General features: G+C 46.3%; 1 protein-coding gene across 4 annotated transcripts in view; it reads left to right on the forward strand.

Annotated features, from left to right (window-relative positions):
- The window catches only part of LOC134007282 (protocadherin-9), a 127,523-nt gene that overhangs the window by 16,433 nt on the left and 83,950 nt on the right, over positions 1 to 27,140 (forward strand). For 2 of the 4 annotated variants that reach the window (XM_062446617.1, XM_062446619.1), the window contains exon 3: positions 21,964 to 22,065. The exons of the other annotated variants lie outside the window; for them this stretch is intronic. In XM_062446617.1, the coding sequence (XP_062302601.1) occupies positions 21,964 to 22,065 (102 nt within the window). The remainder of the gene's footprint in view (positions 1 to 21,963; positions 22,066 to 27,140) is intronic. 4 annotated transcript variants of the gene reach the window in all.

Below are 27,140 nucleotides of genomic sequence, written 5' to 3' on the forward strand. Positions count from 1 at the left end.
TGAAGGGGGTCATTCTGTAGTCTTGCAGGTTGAGGATTGGGATTTAAAGTCGATGGGTTTGGCTAGAATGCCTTCTCATGTAAGTGTTCCCCACTAATAAGTACAGACCCACAACTTGTTTTGTGTGTTGTCAAGGGCGTCATGGAAACAATTTACATAAGCAAGTCTTTTGTTTATAACTTGAATTATTTTGATTCTCTTGCTGCACGTTCTCAAAAAGTGTCTTTGAAACTGACATAGTGTACAACTCTGAGAATGCTAATATTCCTTGGTGGTAAGTTGCTATCTGTGACTTGTCAAATTATTTTAGTCCACATGAATTCAGCCTAAACTAAACCATATTTACCTCATCTCTTCTGGTGCCACAGTCTCCCAGGAGATAACCATGGTTCTTCAGACGTGGATGAAGAGGAGAGAAACAGAGTCACACTTGTGCTTCAGCTTGACAATTACAATTGACAAACTGCATATGGGTAACCACAGTAACAGCTGGGGTCATTGATTACTCTCCCCTTGGAGGGAAACAGAGTTTAATACCTGACACATGTCCATCTCCGGGGAGCTGCGAGCGACGCGCTAATGAGAGGACGCAATGCATCACAGAGGACTCGCTGTGTGTCATGTCCTTTCTTGGTCCTGTTCGATGTATGGACGCTACGTTAGTATTGAGCGGACACTTTGTCTTGTTTGCCCCAGGCGTCAGAAGTGCTAGCGTTAGCGCGGTAGCTTTGTGCCCTAGCTTCTGTTGTCTGGGCACTGTGCGAAGAAGCTGGCAGACAGCATAGGGGTTTGTGATAAATCTGCCTGAGAATAAGCTGTCATAGAGGTGCTGCACATGGGAATATTTAACGCAAACAGAAAAAATGGCTTGTCTGTTGTTTTATTGTCCAGGGTATAGGAGATGGCACGGATTCTCTCTCACTCCCTCCCTCGCTCGCTCGCTCCTTCCCTCCCTTTCTTCTCGTTCCGTCCCTTCTGCAGTGCATGCACACGCTAGTTCACACCCTTGCTCATCTTTGATAATGCCAACAAAAAGAGGAGAGAGTAAAAAGAGAAGGAATAAAAGACAGTAACCTTTTTTTTTTTTTGGGGGGGGGGGGGAATGGGCATCTTATCACCTCTCAGTGGTATGCAGGGGTGTAAAACATTGGGCTGCCTTATTTAGATGAAGTGATTTAGTTCTGGCTCTACAGACTTACTAGGGGTAGATTCTGGGAGAGGAGAAGGGGGGGTCTGGGAGATGGGGGGGAAGGGTGAAAATTGGTTTCCCCTATCTCCCTGCAAATGCCAAGACCCCAGCCCGTCTCTCCTCCTTCCTCAGACTCTTCCTGGGAGATAACGTAGCCCGATAATGGAAATATGCACCTAGATTTATTTTCTATTTTCTTCTATAGTTCCTTCCTTTCTTCAGGAAACTTATTTTCTACTCGCCAGTTTTCCGCCTGTTTTCTCCCGGTAACAGACTTGTGGGTGTCTGAGAGGCGTCACTATTGGGCATGGAGGAAGTCAACAAGCACAGCTGGCAGGGAGAGGAGGGTGTTTATCAGTTGATATACTACTTTGGGATATATATATATACGTATATCTCGTACAATGGCAAACAACAACTGAGGGAATGTTTATGCAATACTTGGGATTTATCAACCATACATCGTAAAGACTGCACATCCCAGAAAGACATGCATTTACTCTTCCCTAACTCAAAACAAACACGCCGAGGGAGAGGGAACCACCTGGCTCCCCAGTGAACATGGTTGATGCTCTCATCATCTCATCTCATCACCCCCTCACTAAAGGGTGATGTGGCCATGGTGGATGGTACAATACAGGACCTGGGCTGAAGCCCAGTGTTAGACCTCCAGGCCTGGGCCTGGACACGGCAGGCCAGGGGGGGCAGGCCAGGGCCTCACTAAAGCCATCAAACACCATTAGAGAGAGTCTGGTATGGAGACATGATGAGCAGACGGATCTAGCAGAATTCCACACCACAAACAACACCACAGCCTCCCAAGTCCCACCCCAGACACACACACACACTCATATATATACACACACACACACTCATATACACACACACACACACCGACATGCGGTCCAATGTCGTCCATCCCATCTCTCCTGATCCTTTAAATGGCCCCTGCAGTCTCAGTCTATCATATGACTGGTGTCACCCACTCTCTCCCAGATGCCCTGGGGGTGTGTGTCCCAGAAACAGGCCTCACCCTGGCAGAGCACAATGAGGGTTCCTCACAGCCGGGGTCTCGGGACCAAGGGGCCCTGAGGCTCCAGAATCACAAAAACAAAACCTTCAGGAAGGCACTGTGTGTGTGTGTGCTTCTACGTAAGCCTGTGTGTGTGTGTTTCCAAATAAGTCAGTGTGTGTGTGTGCTTCTGTGTGTGTGTCATCCATTCCTCTTGTGACTCGTAATGCAGTCATCTCTACAGCCCTCTCAGACAAGTCATCAGGCCTCTTATCACGCACACACACACACACACACACACACACACACACACACACACACACACGCACACACACACACACACACACACACACACACAAGAGATCTGTAGCTGCCTTGTTCTAATCTCCATCCAGGGCAGAGCACTAAGAGGGGGTCCACATGCCCCCTTATTAATAGTCCCCCGGCCCCCTCCACAGAGAGTATTAATAAATAGACAAGCAGAGAAACCTTGAATTGTATCTGCCACAAGGTCAGACAGGCCCTGATGAGTATCTGAGAAAAGGCTTCCTTTGGTCCTCTCCTCTCCCTGCTTACAAGTTCCCACCGATGACGGGACCCCTCAGTGACTCCTGAGGGACCCCTCCCTCGTTCCAGCGTGGATGGTCATATATAATAAGAGCATTATGCATCATTGAAGAGGCTCTAGAGTTGCTACGCAACAGATTTCCAAGTGTTCGCTTAACACAAGGAGTGTTTGTGTCTGTTTTTCTCATAGGAGTGGATCGATATAAAACTTCAACAGGTAAAGTCCTCTCTCCTGCTGTTAAATAAACACTTGGCTGAAATTTGCCGTCTACTTGCAACAGTCTAGTGCCAGGGGTCCGTGTGGTGAGGTCTTTGCTGCTATAGGTTTAGGTTGTAGGTTGGTGTTCAGCAATGTATGGTTTTATTGATGAGGAATGTACTGTACTGTAATGTAATGTAATGTACTGGTAATGGCAGGGTGAGGAAAACTCACATAGTACGCTGTCAGATCCTCGAAATCTAATCTTCAATCTGAAAAACTGGTGTGTGGTGAGGGTTTAACCCGTTAAGGAGTAGCGTCACACATATGTGATTCTGAACATTCCAACCGACTATTTTCCGATAGACAAAAACTATATGACAAACGCTATAGTATGGCTTCAAAATTTACAATTAGGAGGCTAACAAGTAACACTAGCAGGTAGTAGCATTGCTACGAGTATTATGCTAGGTTGCTAGGTAACGGAAGCTAACTAAAACTAGCTAGCTTCCGTTTTGGAAAAATAACTCACTCCTTAAAAGGCAGACACATTTAATTGGTAAATGACCCCAAAGCGAAAAACAGGGAACAACAGCTCGCTAATTAGAAGATGACTTCCTCCATCATTCCTCATTGGTGGGATAATAACAAATGCTCAGGTTCGTATTTAATTTCCCAATTCCTCAGGCTTCACCGAGTGCCAGCTTCAATTTTCATAGAGGCGTCTGTCGGCCTTCAAGGCCCCAGTAATATCAAGCACAAACAATCAATCCAGGCCAATCTCTGGGAGCCCTAATGGACTTGGAGAGAATATTAAGAGGCTTGGTTTGTGGAGAAGCCTTCCTCCTCAGTGCATCCCCCCCCCCCCCCCCCTCAGTTAATTTCTGTTTGTGTGCCCAGGGGGCCCACACTGAGACACCTATCACCAGCCTTCAGCACCACTTAGAGGGGGAGTGGACACACACACACACATACACAAACACACACACACCAACAAACACACTAACCAGTACACCAACACACACAAACACATACACAAACACATACACACAAACCAACACGTACACACAAACACGTACACACACACACACAAACACGTACAGATGTACATAAATCCACACACACAAACTAACATATACACACACACACACACACACAGAAATGCACACACATCCAATGAAAACAAATGTAACAAATATAAACTGTACATAGGATGGTACATTGTGTTTTGGGAACCAAATGTTGGGTAAAGAAACCCATGGATGGGGGGGCTTTAACTGGACTGAACTGTGTCTCAAACAAGTTTGAAACACAAACAAGGGGTGTATCATGGCCTGTCTGTAGGGGGGGCTTTGTGAAGGGTGTTACATTTGTTTGAGTGCTAATTAGTTGTCGTCTGTCTCAAGGTGTGTGTTGTGAGTGTGTCTGTGAGTGTGCACACAGTGTGTGTTTGGAAGCGTCTGCATGTGGAGGGGAAGTACTGGAGGGGCGTGGGTGCTGAGCGCTTTCCCCAGTCTGAATGCTGGGTAACCATGAGGATTTGGGACCGCTGCCCAATCCCCCGTGTCCAACTCTACGGCTGTAAATCTGCTGGTCGCTACTGAGAAGCGAGAACGCCCCATCACAACACACCCAACCAGCCCATCTTGCCCGGCGGCCCATCCTGCCCGGCGGCCCCCCTCAGAGAGGAATGTGGAGAGAAAAAAGCAAATTAACATCGGCCATTGTGCTCCTCCTTTCCTATTTAGCAAGATTTAAAGAGAGAGAGGGAAAACATGGGGGTGAGAGAGAGAGAGAATGGGGTGAGCTAGAGGGAGGGAGAGAGAGAGTTTGTGTGAGAGAGAAAGAGAGAATGGGGGTGAGAGAGAGGGAGAATGGGGGTGAGATAGAGGGAGGGAGAGAGAGAGAAAGTGGGTGAGAGAGAGAGCGAGAGAATGGGGGTGATATAGAGGGAGAGAGAGAGAAAGTGAGTGAAAGAGAGAGGAAGATCTGTGGGGGGCTGATAGGCAATTGCTCGTAGATTGGAACTTTCTTCTTTGCGTGCGCGTGTATATCTTTTTTTTGTCTTCATTTTTTTGTTGGCTTCTCTCTGTCTGCCTGCATTCGTTTTCTGTCACTGCGGGAACACAGGGGACCAACACACTGTCACAGCCTCCTCTCTACTTATCAGTAATTCTGACGACGGATGAGGCAGAATAGGACTCCTGCCGGCCACTCATTTTTACATTTTCTTACTTTCACGTTCTTGTTTTCCTAAGCCTATAGCCCCATCTTACTCACTTATACCCTCTCTCTATTATACTCTTTCACTTCTCTCCACTCCCTCCCTCCCTCTTTCTTATGACTTCTCTCTCCACTCCGCTTTCTCTTTCAATCTCTCTCCATCTGGCACCCTCTTCTCTCCCGTTTCCATCCGCCCCTCATCCGCCTTTCTGAGGTGCTGAGTGCTTGGCCCACCACCCTAACTCTCTCTCTCTCTCTCTCTCTCTCTCTCTCTCTCTCTCTCTCTCTCTCTCTGTCTCTGTCTCTGTCTCTGTCTCTGTCTCTGTCTCTGTCTCTGTCTCTGTCTCTGTGTCTCTCTCTCTCTCTCTCTCTCTCTCTCTCTGTCTCTGTCTCTGTCTCTGTCTCTGTCTCTGTCTCTGTCTCTGTCTCTCTCTCTGTCTCTCTCTCTGTCTCTCTCTCTCTCTCTCTCTCTCTCTCTCTCTCTCTCTCTCTCTCTCTCTCTCTCTCTGTCTGTCTGTCTGTCTGTCTCTCTCTCTCTCTCTCTCTCTCTCTCTCTCTCTCTCTCTCACCTGTCACTGTTTCATTCTTCTCCCTCTCCTTCCTTCCTGTGTGACCTACCTCGCTTCACTTCTCTCTCCTGTCTATTCCTGACTTTCCCTCCTCCCTATGAACAGTTCATTATCCAAACACAAACACACACTGCTTTCGCACCTACTTCCGTCATTTGCTTTTTGACAGTGTAGCTACTGTTTATCTGATTTTACCCACCTGGGCCTTGCTTCTAAGTGGCTGCTTAGCTGACTGCCGATTCAGAGCCTAACCTCAGGAGAGGGCTGGAGTCCGCCAGGAAGCCAGATGGTCAAAGGACGACAGCCTACAGTGCTGGGAAATTCATTCCTCAGCCTCTCAAACGCCCAGTGTGAAACTCGCCACTCTATCTCCTCCTCTCTTTTTTTGTCTCTCCCTGTGGTGTGTCGGTACGTTTGCGGGTGTATGAAAGATTTTGTGTTTGCATGCGCACGACCGTGGTGTGTGTGAATGAGCTTGTGTGTCAGACGGGGGGAGGGGGGGGGGGTGGTTGTGTGTCCCTCTGTGTTTGTTTGGGTAGAGATGTGCCTGTGGTGCGTGTGACAGGGTAGGGTAAGGGCGGGTTGACAGGAAGTGAAGCAGGAAGGTAGGAAAGAAAGAAAGAAGGAATGCGTGTGGCTGGCAACATTGGGGAAAACCAGCTCAGTAGCTGCCAGAGATAGAACGGCTCGCTCTTAAGGCCTTCGTTATCTACCACAACTTTTCTCCGAACAATTTTCTGCTTCATTGTGGTTGGAGCGAGGCTTGTTTGTTTTGCTAAGCTCTCTGTATTCCCAGAGTCTCTGACGAGTGCCTTTGTGTCCATGTGACACTGACTGTAAGTCGCGCAGGCAGGCTATCTTTGTAATCTCTATTGCCACGGAAAAGTAATTGATTCCTTAATGAGAAACCCCCCAAAAACAGGGCTTCCATTCTCCCTCTCTCCGTCAGAACCGTCAGGAGGTTTTAGATCAAAACAGAGACAAAGACAGCGTCATGGCAACAGCCAAACACACATCTGAAGACTAACTTTCTCCAACTGCCATTGTACCAGCAGTTAAAAGGTCCGTTAGGGTGATGAGAGGCACTCTCCTGAACCATCCCTCTCCCCAGCAGATTAAAGACTTGATTTTACAAATTTCAACAGAAAGTGAGCTTTGTAATGAAGAACTGTATGCTAAACTTCAACGCTATCCCTTATTGCTGTCACCTGCCCAGCACCCCAGAAGAAGACTGTGTTGTCTGCGTATGTGGGTCACGGTTGAGAGTAAAACCAGCGACGTAGCACCTAACTGCAGCAACACTCAGTCACACCTCCCCTGCCAAACAGAGCTGTTTTATCTCTTAGGGCCTGGCTCTGGTTATCCTCAGGGATTGGCCAGTTAGGTAGATTTAAATCTTCTTATATGAATGGTCAATGTGGCAGTCGCTGTCCTGTCGTGAACAGTATTCACATCCAAGGAAATGGATGTGAGAAAGGGAGAACAATGATCTGATGGGGAAAAACTGTTTTATACACGCTGATGCAAAAGGTTGCAAAACATTGATATGACAAAAAATCCTTCTAATTGTGCCTCCTAATTAACATTCTGATACTGAATTGAAAAAATGGGATCTCTCTGTAATTAACAGGCTCCGTGATGATCACCTGGGTGTTAATGGTTTGATTTTAAATGATATTCAAACTTTTCATGTGACCGGGCTTCTGTTTCAGTGCTAATGTGTGATTATGTGCTGCCTGAAAACTATTTCTCAACATCAACAGCTAATCTGGCTCTGTCAGAAAGACAGGTTCATCATTAATCCACTGAGAGAACATTGCTATTTTTCTCAGATGCACACGCACACACACAGACACGCGACACACACCCACAAACCTCCCCCACACACGGACTGTGCCTACACAACACACACACACACTTTCTCTCCAACACAAAACGCAGACACGTGCGCACAAACAAACACATTTCTCTTTCTGTAGCTCTCTCTGAGTGTGTCTCTCCAGTCCCTACTTAACGTGACATATCCCTAAAACTCTGCTGGCAGAATAATGGCTCCACACTGAATCAGCACAGGGGCCATTTGCTACTCGTCAGTTCACGGTGACAAGCAATGCATTAGCCTCCAACGTAGCAAGGTAGCGCTCTCCGCGTGAGCAGGACTGTGTAAACGCTGTATTCATTAAAGAGAGATGCTATCACATTCAGCTACTCAGGGAAAAAGCTTTGTGTAATTTGGGACATTGTTGTGCGCTTAAGTGTCGGCACAATACACTGAAACAACAGGGCGTGTGGTTGCCACGGTTTCACTTCCTGTTTACCACAGCTTTTCAGACTCCCCCCTGGCTCTCGCTGCAGCAGGAATAATTTAAATGGCATCCAGACCAAATGAGTTGACTTCAGCGAATCCCAACGCAATTAGACCCAATTCATAATTAATGTGTCTCAGACTAGGGACTTGATTTACACACGCACATTGTCGGCCTGGCTGCATGTCCTTGTCATTCTCCATGAGCGCAAACATGGCGTTGCCCGGGATAAGAGGGTGGCTTCTTCCTCCTTTACTAGGCCCAGGGGAGCCCTGGAGTACGCCACAGTAGCAGAGCACCGTGCCATTGGACACGGAAAACAAAGGAAATGTCGAGACTGGAGTCACCAGCCAGTTGCGAGCAGGTGTTTTCAGACGTGTTAACAACAGCAGGTGTGCATAATCTTGCCGAGCGTAGTTTATGATGAAACGTCCTCCGAGAGAGAGTGAACCAAGCGTCAGATGGCTGAACGAAGAACCGAAGGAAGACAGGAGATGTGTACAGGCTTTGTTTGAGTCAACGAGAAGTTTTGAATGGTTGTTTTGGAATGGGCTCTCAAAACACATCAAATGAGTGTGTGTATCCATGTGTCTTGTGGGTGTGATCATGCCTGTGTGTGTGTGTGTGTTGTATGTGTGCCCATGTGCCTCTGTGTTCATGTTGTTGTACATTTGTTTTAGCTGCGTGTCTGCTGTATGTTTGCTTGCACACTTGTGTGTGTATGTTGGTGTGTGTATGTTTTACATATGTGTCTGTTTTTCCTGTGTATGTCTCACTGTGTGTGAGCGTGTGTTTTTCATGCGTATGTCTGGCTGTGTGTGAGTGTGTGTTTTTCATGCGTATGTCTGGCTGTGTGTGTGTTTTTCATGCGTATGTCTGGCTGTCTGTGAGTGTCTTGATCTCCGCTGGCTCCAGAGTGGGTCTGCATGGAGTGCTGTGTGTGATAGGAGCAGACATGCTACAACTAAGAGGGCCAGGCTGGGATACTGTGGAGAAGGCGGAGCATTAGTCCAATCATGAGGATGGCAGTCAGGCTGACACACTTGGTTTGTTGTTGTTCTTCAGTCCATGCTCCACAGTCTCTTTCATCCCATCCAGGAGACACGCCCGCATCTGTCCGCCTGCATCCCTCCATGGATGTATTGCTTTTTCTATTCTACACACACACACACACACACACACACAGACCGCAGGGACTCACACTTTATTTAACCGACACAAACAGATGCAGACTTTGGAATGAGGTGATGTCACTCACCGGGGGAAGTTTGTGTTTAATTTGCGTTTGATTCGTAACTACAGGGTAGAAACAGCACCTTTCGGGTTTCGTCGCCATCTTGGCTGGTATTTTTAGCACTCTGGTTTGGCCGGTAAGACACGTGACAAATTTACAAGACTGATTATTCACTCAGCCATTCATCCTCCGAGCTTGTACCTCTCAAAGCAACACGCATAATCCGACTTTACATCACACACATTTTTTATTAGCTGCACATCAAGGTAACTAATTGCAGCGGCGTAGCAGGCAAACACGCCGGCTAAGATTTATTGCCAGAGTGGTCTCCGTAAATCGCTTATGCTTTTCCTGAGAAATTTTCCCCAGCGCTAAATATTTGCATGTCAACAGTTTTGCCAGGGACATAATGCGCCCCGTCACTCAGACGCAGCATAATTCTGGCAGTGTGTCTGTCACCGTATAAACCTGAATAGATTTTAGTCAGAGAGAAGGAAAACGGGTGACAGGAGAAGAAGGAGAACAAATGGCTCGCTGAAGGAGAGAGGAAGCCTCGCTGCAACATTTATCTGTGTTGATGCCTTACCCACGATTATTTCACTGTTGTTCCTAAGTTTTCTGTTTTGCCTGAGCAAAACACTATTGTCATGTTTACTGTTACTCTGCTTTTTCACAAGCTTCTACCATTTGAACGTGAGGCCATCGTCCTTTCAGAGAAATCTAACAGGTTCATCTGATTAAGTGAGCTTGCAAACTATGCAGAATAACACATTTAGACAGATAGAAAATGATTAACATTTTTTGCTTCCTACTACATTGCATGTTATATGGAAGCACTTCCCCAGACAGTATTCAAATCCAAATAGTTATTTCTGGGTCTGGGAACATGTAAGTCAACACTGTGTCTGACTCGAGTGATGAGTCATGGGATAGCAGGATACGCTAAGGGAATGGATTATGTGTAGTGATCATGCACATACACACACACACACTCACACACAATGACTTTATCACATGTAGTTGCCAAGGAAACATGCTGATTCCTACTCCACACTCACAGCTTCATGGAGCAGCTGAGGAAGACAGGAGAGAGGGAGAGTGGAATTGGGAGGGGGAGAGGAGAGAGGAAGGAAGGAAAGAATAGTGAAATAGAGACAGAAAAAAAATATGAATAGAAGCGTTTAGAGAAAGAGAGGGTGAAATAGAAGGAGAGAGGTTGTGACTAAGGTGTCATTGATTGCCGCAGGGTTTGAGATTGTGTCTGTGGTTGTAGGCGAGGCGAATCAGGGAAGAGAGGAGAGAGGAGGAAGGTAGAGAGAGGCAGAGGGGAGAAAGGAGGGGAGAAAGAGTGGGGGAAGGCAGATGGAGGAGGGGAGTGAGGCAGAGAGGAGAGAGGCTGCATGTTTCAGCCTCAGTGGAAGTGTGATGACTCTCAGATGATGTCGTATCTTGGCCAGTCAACAGAGAGAATTAAGTTGATGCAGTGGTGGAGAGGAGGATGAAGAGGCAGTAGAGGGGAAGGGAGGAAAGGATAGAATAGGAGATCAGAGGGACGTAGAGGAGAGGAGGGGAGGGTAGAAGAAGAGGAGAGGGGGGGAGAAAGCGTAATGTTAGCAGGTTGTGGGGATAAAGCTAATATTGTATTCAGGCTTCAGGCTATACAACATTGTATGAACAGATTAGATAACATGACATCCATTTTCTCCTTATTTCAACGGGTAAAAGTACATTTTCAATTATACATCGCACGGACTTGTACCTCACAAGTTGATGTGGGACAAAAGAGAGAGAGAAAGAGCAAGACAGAGAAGGAGAGAGTTTGTGTGAGAGTGAGAGAGAGAGAGAGAAAGAGAGAGAGAGGCAGGGAGAGAGAGAGAGATGACATGCCTGACTAAGCTAAATTAGCTGAACACAAATACACTGAGCAGCTGGTACTGTTGGCGACTTATCAAGAACAGAGTCCAAGAGGATAATAAGTCTGTTGAAGAGAGATGTCTATTGTATGAAGATGTGTGTCTGACACAGGCCCTAGGGATAGCACTGAAGTCTACCTAACACTTAACCTTAAATGTACAACTATCACTTCGTACACAGAGACATCCGCATCTTACGAGGAAGCACTTTTGGAGCTGAGCTGTACAGTAGGTTGTTGCAGTGGTCAAGTGAATAAATGCATTGGGGAAGTGGACAAAGCAGAGGTTTTGTTGCAGATTTTATCTTTTGTTGTGACTGACTGTGATTGTCTTGTGAATAACTCATAAAAAAATTACATACAAATTAAATAGTGTTATGTATTGTCTTTTGAATCTGTACAACAAGAGCCATTCTGACTTTTTTTGTTTGCAGATAGATGCTTTTTAAAGTTCAGTTCATTCCTAGGGTCAGTTACTTTGTGTTAGAAAGCTAGGAATGGATGAATGATTTATTTTCCACGTACAACTAATGATGCATCTAGAGAATTGAAGGATGATGCGTTGTTAATCCTGGATAACAGCCAGCCAATAATTGACAGTAGAAAAAGACGACTTTAAATGCCAAGTGACAATCTTAGTTTGAGTGGCAGCAACCACTCACGTTGGGAGCCGTCACAAGCTTCCAGTAGGCTAATCATACACTGAAATAATGACCTTTGCATGTATCCTTGTCATTGTTGAATTAACCAGGATTGTTTCAGAAGTCAGTCTTTAGCCTGACATTTAAATACAATGTCAGATTTGGGGCTTTAGTCCACCAGAAACAATCATCACAAATTCAACATTTTAACACCTACAATGTAAACACGATTTAAAAAGCGTCTTGTAATATGCAATAACGTAAGAATACATATAGTTTGTTATTACTTCTTACGTCAAAAATAACATCCATGTTTCGAACTAGCAACAGATTGACCTCAGCAACCAATTCACGACCAATGGCATAGAGCCTAGACGCTAACAAGCTGAAACTATGAATCCAAAAATCCCCAAAACTTTTTCATGTTCACGCCAAAACTATCTGTGTGAGGACGTTGGACAGTGGCCTTTTGGATTTTCTGGACTAGCAAACAGCATATGCCTGGATATTTACCCCTAGTGATGTAGAGGTTAATGATTTGTGTTTTAATGTCATCATTCCATATGGAGACTGAGCATCTGTAACATTTTAATGGCATAACAGGAGTCAACAAAGGTCTTTTTTGACATGTGTCCATATTCATCACCCTGATTGCCATCCTGGTCGTTGAAACGCGTGGGATTTATCTCACCGAGGAATTGGCTGAGGATCTGTTTGTCGGAGAACACTGTTGTTCGCGGTGGAAGCATGCTGCGTGACACGTTGCCAGCTCCGTTGCGGTCTCTCCGTCGGGCGCATTGTATCAGTGCCGCTTGATTGACAGGCATATCATGGATGGAGACGCGTACGCCGGACCCCCGACTGCTAGCGTTGACTTCGCTGTCACTGTGGTTGGCGCAGAGTTGTCGACACGTATTCTCTTGCCAAACGGGGTGAATCTTGGGGCCGGCCTGGCGCTGAGCTTTCATGTTTTAATTCTCTCCGTTTCTCCACAGAGCTTTTATGTCTCAGGTGATGTGTCATGCCCATCATTCAGCAGGTGCGATGTGTGTGCGTGTGTGTATCTGACATCAATTAAATAATATAATTCATCTAGGGGATGTTGTTGTTCTGTTGTATTGTTCCCTTCAGGGGCCACTGTAGTAGGGAGTAGAAGGGAGGAGGATGTAAAAAGGGAGTCTGTTGGCTGAGCGGTGAGGGAATCGGGCTAGCAATCCAAAGGTTGCCAGTTAGATTCCCGGTCATGCCAACTGACTTTGTGTCCTTGGGCAAGGCACTTCACCCTACTTGCCTCGGGGGGAATGTCCCTGTACTTACTGTAAGTCGCTCTGGATAAGAGCGTCTGCTAAATGACTAAATGTAATGTAAATGTAGGCTACTCTGCTGCATTTTGTTATTGCGTAAGCTCAGTCATCTGTGGCTCGCTCCATCAAGACCTTCCACTGTTGCCATGGATATCACACTGTGACTAAAAGCATTACGGAGGAGAGAGAGAGAAGGAAAGAGGGCGAGAGATGACCATGTCGACAGACAGATGGGCAGGGAAAAGAGAAAGTCTGAGAAGTTTCCGTGCTCTGATTAAGCCGGTCGGGCCGTCTTCTGGACACAGTGGATCTGATGGTGTGTGTGTGTGTGAGTGTGTATGTGAGAGTGTTTGTGTGTGAGAGTGTTTGTCTGTGTGTTTGTGTGTGTGTGACAGAGAGAGTGTGTGTGTGAGAGAGTGTGTGTGTGTGTGTGTGTGTGTGTGTGTGTGTGTGTGTGTGTGAGAGAGAGAGAGAGAGAGAGAGAGAGAGAGAGTGTGTGTGTGTGTGGTTCCCTCTCTCTGGTCCGAGAGCCTCGTCGCGGCCCTGACCTCTCTAGCCACGGGCTCTAATCACTGTAAAACTGATTCATTAAAATCATCCGTTCGTAAAAGGACACAGAGGAGGGCGAGCGAATGGACCACAGCCAATTATGTGATACCCTGCCAGTTAGAAGGGGAAAAAAAGATTGGGACATTAAGTCTCGCAGTGGAGCAGGGGAATGATCACAGCAGATCAGCTTGTCAAATGAGAAGACGTGTGTGTTCACGGTGCAAGAGATAGAAGAGAAGGAGAGAGAGAGAGAGAGGGACAGCGAGAGACAGAGAGACAGAGAGAGAAAGGGATAGAGAGAGGGAGAGAGAAAGGGAGAGAGAGAGATGACAAGGAGAGAGAGATCGAAAGACAGACAGAGACAGTGAAGTCAAGAGAGTCAAGCTGCCGTCTCTGCATATGCAAACAGTGACTAATTAAGTGAGAAGGCATGACAAAGTTCCACACTTGGCTACTGAAACGGAAACACAGTGTCAGAAGAGACACTCCCGAGTATAACGTACCACTACGTACGTATGCAATGATTGCGACAGTGCTTCCGATGTTCTACGTTTATTGTCACGTCTCTCTTTCTGGATTGCAAATGTTTAAACATCGAGAAACCGTGCAAACGTTCTCAGCCGACGGATTACAAACACACTGTCTCTCCCTTAGAGTCATTCACTCACTCACCCGCAACACGCATTGTGTTATCTCTAATTGTACAAAAGAAATCGAGCTTTCTGCACAACATTGGCTTACACACATCTTGTTTCGCTGTGTTTTTTTGTTCCTTTGCCGGCATAATTCAGCAGGATTGGAGAACCTGGCACACTCCGATCCCTGCAAGACCCTCAGCCAAGAGGGGTTTCATTATGGCTCGTTTGACTCTGTTCACAGCTGATACAATAGATCTGAAAATGGGCCACCATCTTTCATAAGACGCACGTAGCGTCCCAAACAGACAATCACATGCACAGTGTGTGTCACACAAACAATCACATGCACAGTGGGCCTCAAACAAACAGGAGAGTGTTCTAGCCTTGCGGCATTCTGGGAAAGGGGTTTGTAGAAAGCAGGCGAGGTTGATGGGGAGTGTAATGAAAGCCCACAGCTTCGCACAATGTGACCACAGGATAGATGGGGACCTGGTGAACCCCTGGGTGGACGTCTCAAAAAAAAACATTGTGTTCATTGTTCTCTCACCAAATATTGTGTGTGTTTGTTTGTGTGTCCGTTGGTGGTGCGTGAAGTCATGTATACAACATGTGTCAGTGTAGGATGCATGAGGGTGATTCGGTGCTGGAGATGCGGGGTAAGACAATGGGCGGTGCCTTTCTTTGTGTGTGTGTACTGTAGATGTGTGTGTGTGTGTGGTGGGGAGGGGTTTATGAGGTGACCTGTGAGACATTGTTTTTAGTATGACTCTTGGTGTGAAAAGTGGTCTTCTGGGAGGCAGAGCAGAGATTTAATTCCAACTGCAGGGGAGTGTGTTGTCCAAGGTGTGAGTCATCTTGCGCAAATTAATTATTTAATTGTGGCGTACTTGATTTGTGTGTGTATGTCTGGAGTGGAGAGCGAGATTCTACCTTCATGCTGTATGCATGTATGTTTACGCAGCTTTTCAGACCTAGCTGCTTATGTGACAAGCCTTGCAACGTGAACAGCCTCCGTAGTTCACACAGCAGATCATGTGCACGGCATACACACCATCTACACTGGAGACTTAGTTTCCTGCGAGCCCCATCACACACAACATGTGAATATGCAGCAAAGTTGCTTGGGATTTGATTTCTAATTCTATCTGACATGAGAATGAACCATGCTACGACACACAATACATGAGATGAACCATGCTACGACACACAAGACATGAGATGAACCATGCTACGACACACAATACATGAGATGAACCATGCTCCGACACACAATACATGAGATGAACCATGCTACGACACACAATACATGAGATGAACCATGCTACGACACCCAATACATGCGATGAACCATGCTACGACACACAATACATGAGATGAACCATGCTACGACACACAATACATGAGATGAACCATGCTACGACACACAAGACATGAGATGAACCATGCTACGACACACAAGACATGAGATGAACCATGCTACGACACACAAGACATGAGATGAACCATGCTACGACACACAATACATGAGATGAACCATGCTACGACACACAATACATGCAATGAACCATGCTACGACACACAAGACATGAGATGAACCATGCTACGACACACAATACATGAGATGAACCATGCTACGACACACAAGACATGAGATGAACCATGCTACGACACACAAGACATGAGATGAACCATGCTACGACACACAAGACATGAGATGAACCATGCTACGACACACAAGACATGAGATGAACCATGCTACGACACACAAGACATGAGATGAACCATGCTACGACACACAAGACATGAGATGAACCATGCTACGACACACAATACATGAGATGAACCATGCCACGACACACAATACATGAGATGAACCATGCTACGACACACAAGACATGAGATGAACCATGCTACGACACACAAGACATGAGATGAACCATGCTACGACACACAAGACATGAGATGAACCATGCTACGACACACAATACATGAGATGAACCATGCTACGACACAAAATACATGCGATGAACCATGCTACGACACACAATACATGAGATTTTCCGGACAAAACAGGTTGTGCACGTGCCAACTCAACCCCGGCACAAGCTCCACTCTCCGATCTCTCCATGGCAGCGAACACCAGGCGCAGACTTTGACTATCCGCGAGTTGACCCCGGTTCAGTGTATAAATAGTCCACAATGTGCTACAGTCCGTAGGACCATCCATCTGTCTTGGTAGCAGGCAAGGAGCTATATGGAGTGTTCAAGCAATTAGATGGATGAAAGAGAAGAGGAAGAATGAGGTTCAATTGCCTTCCTTAAGAGGCTTGGTTGTGGGCTTTGCTCCATGCCACAACAGGGAAGGAGCTAGGGAACAATGAAAGCACTTTGGAGAGAGAGAAACAGAGGGACGACAGGAGAAGGGGATGAGGGGTTGAGGGAGAGACAGAGAAGACTCAGAGCTGTCCCTCCTAGCAGAACAGCGCTGATGGCTTTTGTGCTGCCTGAAATGAAACGTACCTGTCATACACCTGATTTAACTGCAGTGTCTTTAAGCCAGGCCTGGTTTCAAACTCACCATAAACCATTCCAGGTAAACTAACATTGATGAGGTTAGTCTTCCTGTTTCATCCTTGGAAAAAAAGGGATATTCCCATGAAGCTCAATTTCTCAAGTAATGTTGATGTGTGAAAGCTATACAGTAGATGATAGGTTTCTTTGAAACAAAGGAGAGCTAGAGGGGTAGGTTTAAACAACAGTGAAACAGGGAGTAGAGGAATGTGTAAAAGCATATCTTCTGCTCCGGAACAAACTCTTTTGTTGTGCTGTTGCTGTTGTCGGAACAATCCAAACCCCGACACGTGCTATGTCTAACTCTTGTCATTTTGTGACAGACAGTCTTTCGATTTTGGCCAAATTTACATTTAGTCATTTAGCAGACGCTCTTATCCAGAGCGACTTACAGTAAGTACAGGAACATTCCCCCCAAGGCAAGTAGGGTGAAGTGCCTTGCCCAAGGACACAATGTCATTTGACAAAGCCGGGAATCAAACCGGTAACCTTCAGATTACAAGCCCGACTCCCTAACCGCTCAGCCACCTGACTCCCTTTGCATGGAAGTGTGACTTTGTAACGATAGACTAATGCCAAATAGGTTAATTTACAGTAGGTGTATGTAGCTGGAAGTGTAGCGCAAAGTGGTAACGTGTATTTTAGAATAGTTTATTCATCTGTGATAAGTTTTCTTGAATGAACAATGTAGAGCACTTAGGTGAAACAAAACTACCTCCGCCTTCCAAACACTTCCTGTCTGAGACAGACCATAGAAGAATAAGACCAGGTCAGTAATGACTATGGCAGTCAGGTAGACACACACAGACAAATCTGAAATCCATCCCTCCGTTCTGGGTCAGTCTACTCCTGTGGATTACACTGGACTATACCGTTCTCAGATCAACAAAGATGGATCCCCAGTGACAGAAATCTGCACCAAATACATATAACATTGTTTTCACATTGTTGTCAGTTAACGAATGGAAGGCAATCACCGATCTACTGTGCTGTGGTCCTGCATAATATATTTAAATTGCAACCCCTATAGCACCGAATATGGGTGTCCGTGTGCAAGTGTCTGAGTGGGAGCAATTGCGTAATCAAGTTAACATTACAGTCGTTAACAGTCGTGTCAAGGCCTACTTTAACCTCGCTAGCGCGTCCCATTACAAGGTACCAGCGCCAGATTTAAAGTCTGATGCCATGTAACGACGTGTAATTTGAGTGCTAATACATTCAGGGCGATTTGAGAGTCGCCCCCAACGTCTTCTTCTCCGGCACCGGTACTCGGAACACTCATGAAAATCTGCTGATTAGAATTCCGCCACCAGACGCTGTGAATTCCTTGAAGCCATTAGCGGTTTGTTGAGAACGGTTTGGTCTCGTCTCGACATCGATGCTAGCGACCAGGACAGGCTGCCAGTGGGAATCAATGATCCCCCGCGTGGAGTGGAAGAATGAAACAGTAAACGCAGAAGAGGCCGTTACCATTTCTTGCCTGCTGCTGTCATTCTCTTCGACCACTTAAATTGATCAGGGCTTTTATTTATCCTGCCACATAACTTCAACCTAATTTGCTCACCATTCAGTCACAAAGTACACTGGCATTGAATAACCATACCCACGTACTTGTTTGCGCGTGTGCGTCTGTGTGCCCGCGTGTGTGGGTTCCAGGGTTGAGCATGAAATCTTGACGGGGTGTCTAGTCTGCACTAATACGTTGTGTAATTAATTATTATATCAAAAGCTATATCTTACTTAATTAATTTGTGGCAGGAAACACACACAAACACTGTGGATTTTCCATTACAGTGAACACATTTTGAATGCCTTTTTGTCACAGATGAGAGGAGGTGTGTGTGCGTGTGGGGGGGATTAATCGTTCCCTTTGTTCTCTCAGAACAAAGCAAAGAGGTGAATGCGATATTCGCTTTAGCCCTCAACTATGCTAAACTTCCACCAGTAATTGGGTGCCATTTTCCTTCGGCTTTAGCCTCTGTGTGTTTCCATTACGTTTCTGTCAAAGAGAGGCCTTGTCATCACGGTTATCAACTTAAATGGAACGTCAATGCTGCGTATGTGTTTATGTGTGTGTGTTTGTGTGAGGCGGGTAACCGTGGAAATGGGCTTAGCACCGCGGTTCGTAAACATAAAGTTGAACGCTCCTGACGGCGAGGCCAATCACAGCACAGCTTGGTGAATCAAAGAATAATACTCGTAGCTTTTCTCATCCCTGCAATTTTTGACAACTTATAAATAAATCTCCCCCTCTCTCTTTCCTCATATTCCTGTTTGCAGTTCTCTCCATTCCTTCATTTCATACTTTTGTATTCTTTTATTTTCTTATTTTCTTGCCCCTTCCCTGCTCCTTGCATCTCCTTCCTCCCCGCGTCTCCCCTTTCTTCCTATTTCGACACACCTTTCATTCCCACATCCCTCCTCTCTTCTTACTCCTCCAGTCTCTACATCACACCAAGCTGGTGTGTTTCAGTACACGGCCAGCAGGAGTGCGTGTGTGTGTGTGTGTTGAGGTGAGCCATGGTTGTTAGGTGTGGGCGTGAGGACGTACTCAACAGAGTTAGGTGATTACCAGGCTTCGAGGGATCTCCACAACCACACACACACACACCCTTTCACAAGCTTATTTACATGACTGAGGCAAGAGGCCGTAAGTCAGCCTGGTCTAACCCAGAGCAGGGAGGAGCTGGCGGGGATTCAAGACGTCGTATATCAGCCTACACCCACAAAGTGCACCAGACACAGAGACGAGACTGACAACGCCATGATTGATTTTTTTTACTATACTCTTAACTATTAAAGTGGCTGTAAGTGGAATATGTCCATCGTTGGATCAGGAGGGGGATACATCTGCTGAGAACAGTGGGATTAATAGGGTTTCTGCATCGCCGTTTCATAATTACCCAACACACACTCACATGTGCACTCCATCACATTTTCAAAGAGCTTTTTATCAAAGATGAAAATCTCACCGTACACAGAGGCATTCATGCCAAGGCAGTCCTTTCAATGATCACCCGCAAAATAGGATGTTTATCTATTTTGTCCCTTGTGACTCTCCATACCAGTCATGCGGCGTGTCAATTTCTGTTTATAGTGACACTCGTCAGGCACTTGTTTTCTCTATGAGTCTTGTGACTATTTTATAAAACACTCTTGAAAACCCCTCCGGTCCTCAACAAACCTCGTGAAGGTCCTCTCCTGGCTCGTGTTTTGCTGTCAAGGCAGGGTGTTTATGGTTTCTCTGAGGTAATTAAACGGAATCTAAAGGTCTGTGGTGGCGAGGATTCGCAGCAGCAGCCTCTAAGTAATAACAAAGCCAATTAGAGAGTGTGTGTTTCAACCCTGCCATGAAACTAATCTTCTGTTCAGCCCATAGGCGACCGATAGCAGGTCTGATCCAGCACCCTGTTCACTCTCCACAACATTGTTTAATTGGAAATGAGATCCAGATGGGGAAACTGTGTGTGCGTGTCTATACACACACATGTCCAGACACATGAGAAAAAACACACACATACAGACACAGGTATAAACACACACACACACACATAAAAACACATGCATACAGTACATACACACATACAAACACATGTACACACACTCATGCAAGCGAGTGACGTGAAGCTCTAATGAATAATCACACAGACCCTTCCCATCCAGCTACACTTGATAAGTAACTGACTGGCTTGTCGATGATGGATGAGAAGATGCATAATTAAGTAGTAGGTGCTTCGAATTCTGCCGTGCCCCTTTTCACCTGTTCATTACAGGCGAAATGTCAGAGCTGAAAGCGCCTTTGGTGGATGACAGCCAGGATGTGGGGAAGCTTTCTAGGTGGCAGGAAGACGTATAGAAGGCAGGCGTACAGCAGTGATGGTGATTGTGTAGCGCATCAACTGTCAGGGAACACAGTGTCTGTTGTGTTTTCAGCTGCCATTCACCGCCAACCAGTTCAGACACTGAAGAACCGAACAATCATTACTAACTTGACTGCGTTTCAAATGGTAAAAAACAGTCAGGTAAAAATGAAGACAAATCAGGAGCCATTAGCAGTTAAACTAAAATCTTACAAAACACTTTGCCGTTAAAGAAAACAGGTTGAAAATAAATTAATAAATGTTTTTTTTTTTTTTCTTCTATTTTCTGTCTTGGTTTAGTTTCTTGTTGGTAACAATGATTTATGTCAGCGTCTTCCTTCCGTATAGCCCCATTACACACAGTCATTTTGGGAATCAACAGATAATTATGGCATGCATCATACACCTCATAGAACTCCACCCTGCAAGCTGGGCGCTGGGGACACAAACAAAAAGTATCTTCCAGACTATTCAATATAAATGTTCTAACAACAGCTTGTTCTGTTTGCTGGCTACTGTTCAGTAGTGGTTTGGGAATATTTCTTTTAATTTGGATTAGGTTTTTCTTTGATGTATTACGCACATCTATTCACAGTTAGAATTGATTTGAAAATTGAAATAGTTCCATTTAGCATATTTCTTACCCCCTTGGGAAAAGGGTACCTTTTTGGTATTGATTTGCTAATTGCTAATTTACCATGGGACATTGTAAAATAAACATGGCACAAACTCAAGAGTGCTGGAACAAAACCTACCACTCAGTCAAAAGAAACTGTACTTGTCAACAACAACGATCATTCCCTCCCCTCTCAGTCTTGAATTTCTGCGGTGTGATTGAAGAACTACACACACAGCATAGCAAAGCGTCTCTTGCTTCATCATGGCTGCAATTACGATGAAAGTTTTAATGTTAGGGGTGTAATGAGATCTTCCAAGTAAATAAACAAATAAAAAAACAAGTTTAAACTTGTAAACATAAAGCTACATCTGGTAGATAAAACAGAACCTCTTCAACAAACTACCGTGGTTCATTAAAACATTTCATTCACCCTGAAATTTGAAATCTCATCTCTTCATTTCACAAACTCTTGTCTTTTTACCTTTCAACATGTAAACCAAGCCATCACCACCCCAACCATAAGTGCCGGAGTACTGTATCTTAATTCCCTGTTTTCAATTTTCCACGAAGGGAACTCTAACACGCGCCAGAACGGAACTCAACCCTGAGTACTTGGACCTGCGTTCACGGGCTGAGCTGAATCCTGAGTACTGGACGCCGTGCACTCCTCTAGTGAGTACTGCCGGTTCGAACCCATCCCAGAATGTTTGCTATGACATCATCATCACGTGCCGTCACTCCTCGAGAGTAGCGCTCACTGTGACATCATCATCATCACGCTCCGTCACTCCTCTAGAGAGTAGCGCTCACTGTGACATCATCATCATCACGCTCCGTCACTCCTTTAGAGAGTAGCGCTCACTGTGACATCATCATCATCACGCGCCGTCACTCCTCTAGAGAGTAGTGGTCACTGTGACATCATCATCACGCTCTGTCACTCCTGTCGCTGTCGGGTTCCATGATTCACACATGGCCACCAAGCTTTGTTTTGTTATTCATTGAACACACTTGTCTGACATTATTATTTAAGTACAAACAACTGGCCCAAGTGTACCGCTTGCCGTCCTGGGATGCACACCCAGCAAAAAGGCTCAAAAACTCATAACTGTGTCACATTATCATAACAGCATCATTAAAATGACAGTTTAGTGCGCTTACTAATAATCATGCCATTGCTGCATGAGTAAGAGATAATTGGCGCATTACCTCCATGCTAAAAGACAGAAAGTGCTTTGGGAATCAGCCGGGGAGTTAGTTTGTATTTGTGTTGTCGCTCTTGCACTTTGCTCATTCTCAATGATGTCGGCAGATTTATTTTGCATGTCATCATGCTGCGCACGGGCGTGCGAACGGGAGTTGGGAATCTCACAGCTCATATCAGGTGGAGTCAGGTGGCTGAGTGGTGAGGGAATCGGGCTAGTAATCCGAAGGTTGCCAGTTCGATTCCCGGTCATGCCAACTGACGCTGTGTCCTTGGGCAAGACACTTCACCCTAATTGCCTCGGGGGAATGTTCCTGTACTTACTGTAAGTCGCTCTGGATAAGAGCGTCTGCTAAACGACTAAATGTAAATGTAAATATCAGAACTGCTGTGGTACCTTTGTGTGAATGGATCATGCATGTGGGGGTTCCAAATGAGACTGGTTAACAGCAGTTATATGTGAGGCCGGCCTCTTTCACATCCAGTAACAGACTGATTGATTGAAGTGCTTCTGGTTGCTGTTTTCTATCATGGGATTGAGTCACAAACACCCTGACCCCAGCTCTGGTTCTGGTAGTGTAGTATCGCTCCTTGTTGTGAGATCAATATGCTGAGATAAAAAATGTGTGAGTCAATTACCGCCTGGCGTGCTCCCTCACATTCCCCTACTCAGCTACCTCTCCTGGCCTCTGCAGGGAGGGCCCTCCGAGAGAAGGAGAGAGAGACACAGACAGAGAGAGAGAGAGAGAGAGAGAGAGGAGAGCAAGGGAGATGATGAGGAAGAGTGACAGAAATAGAGGGAGAGAGAGAGAGCGAGAAACTGAGAAAAATGGAGATCTTGCGGAGGATGAGATCTTTGGACACGGCCGAATTAAGACTGTGCTATTGTACCACTTCGCTCTGGTCAGAGGCCCTTCAGAGTCCTGTCATGTCCACTGTGTCACTTCTCTCTCCTCATCTGCTCTCTGCCCTCAACCATCTGCCCCCTTCACCCTCGCCTCCTCAGCCCCCGGGCGATGTCTAACGAAGCACTCTGGGAGCCGTTGAGGTTGGACACACGGCGCCAACGGGCGGCTAGCGCTGATACTACTGCGGGCATGTTATTTTCCGTGTCACTGCCCTCCATCGGGGTGATGGGAGTGGGGTGCAGCCCACGCACGAACATGGAGAGTGCTCTCTCTTGCCCTCGCTTCTTTTTCCCTCTCTTCCATCCCTCTCTCTCTCTCTCTCTCTCTCTCTCTCTCTCTCTCTCTCTCTCTCTCTCTCTCTCTCTCTCTCTCTCTCTCTCTCTCTCTCTCTCTCTCTCTCTCTCTCTCTCTCTCTCTCTCTCTCTCTCTCTCTCTCTCTCTCTCTCTCTCTCTCTCTCTCTCTCTCTCTCTCTCTCTCTCTCTCTCTCTCTCTCTCTCTCTCTCTCTCTCTCTCTCTCTCTCTCTCTCATGGTGTAGCTGAGCGTCTCTGGGTCTCACCCTGAGTTGACCTGGTCCCACAGTACAGTAGACTTCAGATGTAAGTCTGGAACAATCTGGATAACCAGTGGTAGAGTCAAACTTTATCTCTGAGACTCCGAGATAACACTTCTCTGTGGGATCTTCCCTGCTGTTGGGTGTTCTGGACATCAGTGAAATCGTCCCTTCAGAACTGGTGATTTTGAAATATATTTTGTGACAATATTATGATTATATCAGTAGTTTTCTTATTGCTTGTGGATTTAATTAGGTATGTTGCCTGTGCATCTTATGTCATTAACTAATTTCTTTATTGATGTGTTATGATCTAGAAATCTTTTGGTGATTGTGGTTGTTTGAGCGGACAGCTGCTATTTTAATCTCTCTTGTCAAGACAAGTGTTGGACATCAGCGGGCAAAAAAAAATAGTACATTCTTGTGAGGAGTTCTTCCGAGTCCCTCTGCTGACTGGAGCACCTTTGGTGTGTTTCTTTAAAGCACTGTATTGCTGTTTGCTCTGCCTGGTGGAGCAGACAAACAGTCATCTCCGCTGAGGAAACACACTCTCCACTCAGGGGGAAATGATGACTCTTCTGAGCCAAGATGGCTGCCATGCCTCAACCCCAGGCCCTATTAAGCTACTAGACAGCTTTATTGCATTGACGCTCGATAATTTCCCCTTCCTCTGTCATTTGGAGTGTGGCAAATCGTTGTCAGGGAGTTGTAGTTTGTGGAGAGAAGCGGGGGAATGGGGAGGGGTGCTGTGGTGGGGGGTCTAATGTGAGAAGGCACAGCTGGCAGTGATTATTCCCTCCCCCCCACCCCTCCCAGTCGTTGGAGAATAGTTTGGACGAGTGTTAAGCACTCCTTGGGCATGTGACAGCCCCTCCCCCCACCACACACACGCTAACACACACGCTAACACACACGCTAACACACACGCTAACACACACGCTAACATACACGCTAACACACACGCTAACATACACGCTAACATACACGCTAACACACACGCTAACACACACGCTAACACACACGCTAACACACACGCTAACACACACGCTAACATACACGCTAACACACACGCTAACACACACGCTAACACACACGCTAACACAGCAACCCTGGCTGCATCTTCAGTCTCTTCTCTCAACCTGGCGCAGATGAAGGAATATTCAGGTAAGAGGGAGGTTGGGAACTTACCAGTCCAGAACACTTGCAGGACAAACACACGCTGCGCTCACCGGTCTGCTACTGACGAGGTGTGAATTAGGTCTGGCTGTTAAAATACCAGGGCAGAAAAGGGCGGGAAAACACAGAACATTGAATGTTTGCATCGTATTGATTTATCGAAGTAGTGTCCCACTTTGTATACCCTCAGACTGACCAGGATCAATATATCTAGCGTGGGGTACATTACTGTTGTCTGGGAAACTAGAAACCTGCAAATACACTGAAATGCAATCTTGCTGTGACGAGACCACCAAACGCTCATGTCCTCCGTAGACAACGTCTCGGGCAACAGACAGAGAGGCCTCTGTGTAGTTTTGTCTCTTGTTTATCCCAACCCTTGCAAATCAAACTTTTCTACTACGGCCACCAAGGTGACACTGCGTCTAGTTGTCAGGATCCCTGAGGGCTCCACGGCTGAATATGAGCAGGTGACAAATACAATTAAGACGTTTGCACACGTTGTAAATCGCATTATTGTCAAAATTGTATTCATTGGCCGAGGCCGTGAATCGGATTAGCGAAGCGTCGCTGACATGTCCATGTATTGACGTTGACAGTGTGTGGGCATTTGAATGAGACGGCTACACAGGGCGCTTGCGTGTGGGTGCGTGTGTATGTGTGTGTCAGGAGAGATGAGAGCCGTGGATAGTGCTGGAGGCTGTTTCTAATCCAGCAGACCCCCACCCAGACATTACCAACAATCTGATATCTCTTAGCTCCTTTCCTGGTGTGTCAAGGGAAGGTAATGCAGGGAGAAATGGAAAAAAACAAGACTCATGAAAAATGGATGCATGGGGAAACCTCTTGTTTAACAATATGGAATGTGTTACGAGGCTATGATGTCGCGATGCATCCAGGTACTGAAGACATGGTTTCCCCAGTGGATGTCTTGCCATAAGCATGCGTCATGTGATCCAGCATGTTAAGCAGTGAGAGCTCTGAGGAAAGGCGGTAAACTTGAGCGTGGGAGTGGGGGGAATGGGGGGGCGGGTGGCGGGGGGGGTGGGACCGGCAGGTTCCTCTGAGTCATGGACGATGTGAAGTGAATCAAAATGGTGGTGGCCGGGAGGGCCAAGTCAGAGAGGCGCGTCGACGCACAAACGTGTGGAAATACACCTGCTACCCCCAGAGAAGGCCCATTCAAGCTAGAAGACAAAATCCACTTTGTCTAACGATGCACGGGAGACAAGCTGCTCGGATTCACAAACACCAAACACCTTTGTGACGACAAAGACGTTTGCTTTAGACTTCCAAGTTCACATGACGTGGCTCTTCATAGTCAGCCTGGTGTACTCTGACTGAAAGCTTATAATACTCACACCAGACGCTGCTGCAATGTAATGTGCTGCTTATCACTGTCCCCAGGTGAGGAGGCTGGAACGACTAGCTGTACGAGCAGGCGAATCCTAGCCCTGGGAGAGTGCTTACAGAAGTTGTCTTAAACATGGGGGGGATGTGAGGATGTGAGGAAGCTAAATGAAAGGCACAGACGAGGTGGGAGAAGGGAGGCTGTTAGGGTTTAGTTGGACAGATGTCAGGTTGTTCTGCAGACATGTTGTAGGGCTTTAGATTAGACGGTGGGGACTTGTGCAGCACCGATGTGTTGGAGCTCGGTTGATGAGAATTCCTGAAGTGACCTTCCTAGAAGAGCATGTTTAATGCATATGAAGGCTTATGGATGCACGTGGTCTGGGTGCCATGTGACTTTCTGACACCTGAACTTTCTGTGCTGGGGTGTTCTCCTAATGCTCTCCTTTCGCTCTCCCTCTCCCTCTCTCTCTCGCTCTGAGAAAAACAGCTGACAGTGTGGATGGGTCAGAGGTCACAGCACAGCCAGGGAGATGCACAAGGGTTTTTCTCTCTTC

This window comes from Osmerus eperlanus, chromosome 21 (assembly GCF_963692335.1).
Source record: "Osmerus eperlanus chromosome 21, fOsmEpe2.1, whole genome shotgun sequence".
NCBI classification, from domain to species: domain Eukaryota; kingdom Metazoa; phylum Chordata; class Actinopteri; order Osmeriformes; family Osmeridae; genus Osmerus; species Osmerus eperlanus.